Here is a 3,367-nt window from a genome sequence, read left to right on the forward strand (position 1 = left end):
TTTTTAATGGGAAGAACCTAGGAAGTTCGTGCTCATTGTCTCCGCTTAGTGCCCGCTGTCCGGTGTGTCATCGAGAGGCATCGACGGAAGGGGGTAACAGAGGTGGCGCTAAGGGCAAGGTCGACCATAGCAACAAGAGGTGGCAATGAGATCACACATGGCGTTAGATGGTTAATAAGTGACAAGTGGCGGCGATGAGATCACACATGTCGGTAGATGGATCTGTGGATGGTGGCTGAAATGAAAATACCAGAGGTTACACTAGTGGGAAAACCCATATAGGTGTAGATAATTAGTGGTGCCGACCCCAAACGGGACGCCGCTGGTATTTTGGTAAAATGTAATAGAACACAGTGCAATCGAAACAGCAGGTTTAACATAATATTCATTGGTTGAGTGCATTGAAACCAATCAAGATTTAACTGAGCTCCATATAAAGAGCTACAATACACTGGTAATACAACATGCACATGATAAGTTCTGTCCAAGCAACCGAACAAAGTCTTGAGACTAGGTAATTGATTGTTCATAATGGGAAAAGGGTGATGTTTGTCGATGAGCACTTGAATCCGCCAATGTAAGGACAGGAATCATGTCAATGGATAAATTTGGCCGCCATGGATTAGCCCTGCAAAAGAGACATATTGAAACATAGCTCCAGTAAGTATCGCCCCATGCAATTGTAGAATTGTTATATGTGTAATGATTGTTGTCACTCGCAAATAAAATGCAATACATGTTGATAGCAGGAACAAATACCACGGTACATGCTAAACAAAATCTCACTGGAACTAAATAACATGTGAAAAATTGGATGGTCAATAAAATCAGATGATACCACTTCAGCTATAGCCTATAAATTTGAATACAGACACAACAGAAGGGCACGGTAAACAGAGGAATGCAAAAGGGCAAAAAACGTAAGGAAGCCCACAAAAAAAAATTCTTATCACCAACTCTAGTATATATCCAGAGCTTATATTTCTGTAAAAATGAAGGTGTGGGCACACAAAATTGGATAAATATAGCAAGATAAATTAGCCAATAACTGGGATACATGCACAACTAAACTCTAATTGGGATGTCAATACTACCACATTTCAACCACCCAAACCATGAAAAGGACTGAAAGATTCGGTTTTGAGAAAACTTAGAAGAATTAACATTTATTTTTCTAATTCATATATATCAATATTTTAAATAGCACGCTATTTCGCCGTTATAACGCGGTTATAGCATATTTGAAAGGAAGACGTTACGTTTTGGCAAAATCAGACGCTACGGCGCTAATCCGCAATTAGCGCGCTACACACGCTATAATGTTGTAACGTTGTAACGTTATAACGTGCAGACCATGCAAAACTAAAATAAGCACAACCCAGCAGGCCCAGCAGGCCAAAACCAACCCACGACCACTAGCTTTCTCACTCCTTTTATCAGAATCTTCCAGTAGCTTTCTCACTCCTTTTATCAGATGCATATATTGCTTGCTCCTATGAAAAATTTAGTTGCTTAAATACTTTATTTCTACATATATTTGATTTTTTTTGCAAAGGCTATTTTGAAATATAGCACGCTATTAGCGCGCTATAACTTGTGTAGCATTTAGAGAAGGGTCTCGCTATATTTTGTAGCGCGCTATTTAAAATATTGCTATATATAGGAGCATGCTGATCTTGGATGCCGAATAAATACTCACTAGAGCTCTCATAAACAAAGAAGTCCACTGAAGAATAGGTTCTGCAGATGTCATATATTTTAGTGCTTCCACTGTTATTAGATGAGGCCTCCCGTGACAGCTGCAGTATCATCTTTTTAAGCACTGGTGCACATTTGAGTATTAATTTCAATAAATCAAACTCATGTTCCTGTCCTTCGAAGCCATTGATTTCCACTTCTTCAAGAGCAGTTAAGGAGATTGTTTGAGATCTCCAGTTTGTGGGTTGACATGAACAGTTTGGCGAGCATTTTCCTTTCAGCTAAAACCAAAAATTAAATGTAAATTACTACTACACAGTGTATTATTGAGATATAATAATATGAAAGGGGAGAACTAGTTACGTACCCGTGATCTCTCTAGGACGATCTTAAGCCTCTGTATACCTCTAGAAATACGAGTGATCCCGAGGAGATGAAACACCAGTGCTCCAAAAACATGTCCGGCTTTGAGGAGACGTAGCTCCAAAAGAGAGAAATCAGCAACCAGGTGCTTCTCTATCTCCTGGGCAAAGTTGTCTTCATTGGAAGTAAACCAGGAGCTCTGAAAAAACATTCACAGGATATACATATATCATTTGTACAATTCTGTCTAGAGATAAAAAGAGACAAAAATATTTTTTCAAAGGTAATCCCCGCATTGCCACTTTGCTGGTTCCGGTAAATTAAAGTGAGTAAATTGAGATGAGTGGATGATACATACTCTCTCCGTTCCTAAATATAAGTCTTTGTAGAGATTCCACTATACATCACATTCGGATGTATGTAGATGCATTTTAGAGTGTAGATTCACTCATTTTGCTCCGTCTGTAGTCCACATAGTGAAATCTCTACAAAGACTTATATTTAGGAAAGGAGGGAGTACATGGGAGGCAGAGCCGCAGAGGCACTAATGTGGATTGAAAAATTGCCACTTTGCTAGTTCCAGTAATAAATTGAGTAAATGGAGATGAGCGGATGATAGATACATACATTGGAGGCAGAGGCACTAATGTGGAGCGAAGAAGGAAGCTGCCCCTGTGTATTTCCTGTGTGTAGCCACAACTTCTGGAGGCTCCAACGACCAAACCGGACGATGCTCCCGTCCCCCAAATACCACGAATGCCACGAAACCTTCTCCAGCATCGGCGCCGAGACGGAGAAGCTGCTGACCAGCTTGTATGTGCCGAAGGACACCGTGAGTCGCTTCAGCAGAGGGGCGACGATGTCGACTGCATCTGCGTACATTATGCTGCTTTCAAGGAAAAGTTCCTGCAGCGATGGCAGGTGGAGTGAGATCGACCCGTTCTGGACAAGTCCGAAGCCATCGTTGACAAACTTGAGGCTGAGCACGAGGAGGTGCGGGCATCGGGGGAGCAAGCTGTGGAGGCCGCCCAGGCCGTAGGAGATGGACAGCGTCCGGAGCGCGGTGAACTCGCCGTCGGGGCAGTAGAAGAGAAGCCTTTCCATCATGAGAGATTTGGTCCGCTGGAAGCACGGCAGCCGGACGAGGTTCCGCCGGTCTTGGAATTCTACGCCCCACGGGAAGCTGAGGACGATCTCCTCCGGCTCCAGCCGCACAGCGGCGCAGAGCAGCCTGGTGGCCGTGGCGCCGACGGGCCCGGGATGCCTGCTGCTGCTGGGGATGCGGACTTCCAGGAGGGAGACCGCG

At 43.5% G+C, this 3,367-nt stretch overlaps 1 protein-coding gene across 1 annotated transcript in view; it reads right to left on the reverse strand.

The window, feature by feature from the left end:
• Positions 1 to 388: 388 nt before the first annotated feature.
• The window catches only part of LOC123158577 (uncharacterized), a 6,423-nt gene continuing 3,444 nt past the window's right edge, over positions 389 to 3,367 (reverse strand). The window contains exons 3-6 of the mRNA XM_044576497.1: positions 2,689 to 3,334; positions 2,066 to 2,260; positions 1,700 to 1,979; positions 389 to 628 (exon numbers count right to left, since the gene is read on the reverse strand). Coding sequence (XP_044432432.1) covers positions 591 to 628; positions 1,700 to 1,979; positions 2,066 to 2,260; positions 2,689 to 3,334 — 1,159 coding nt within the window. The 3' untranslated portion in view covers positions 389 to 590. The remainder of the gene's footprint in view (positions 629 to 1,699; positions 1,980 to 2,065; positions 2,261 to 2,688; positions 3,335 to 3,367) is intronic.

Source organism: Triticum aestivum, chromosome 7B (assembly GCF_018294505.1).
Source record: "Triticum aestivum cultivar Chinese Spring chromosome 7B, IWGSC CS RefSeq v2.1, whole genome shotgun sequence".
NCBI lineage: Eukaryota > Viridiplantae > Streptophyta > Magnoliopsida > Poales > Poaceae > Triticum > Triticum aestivum.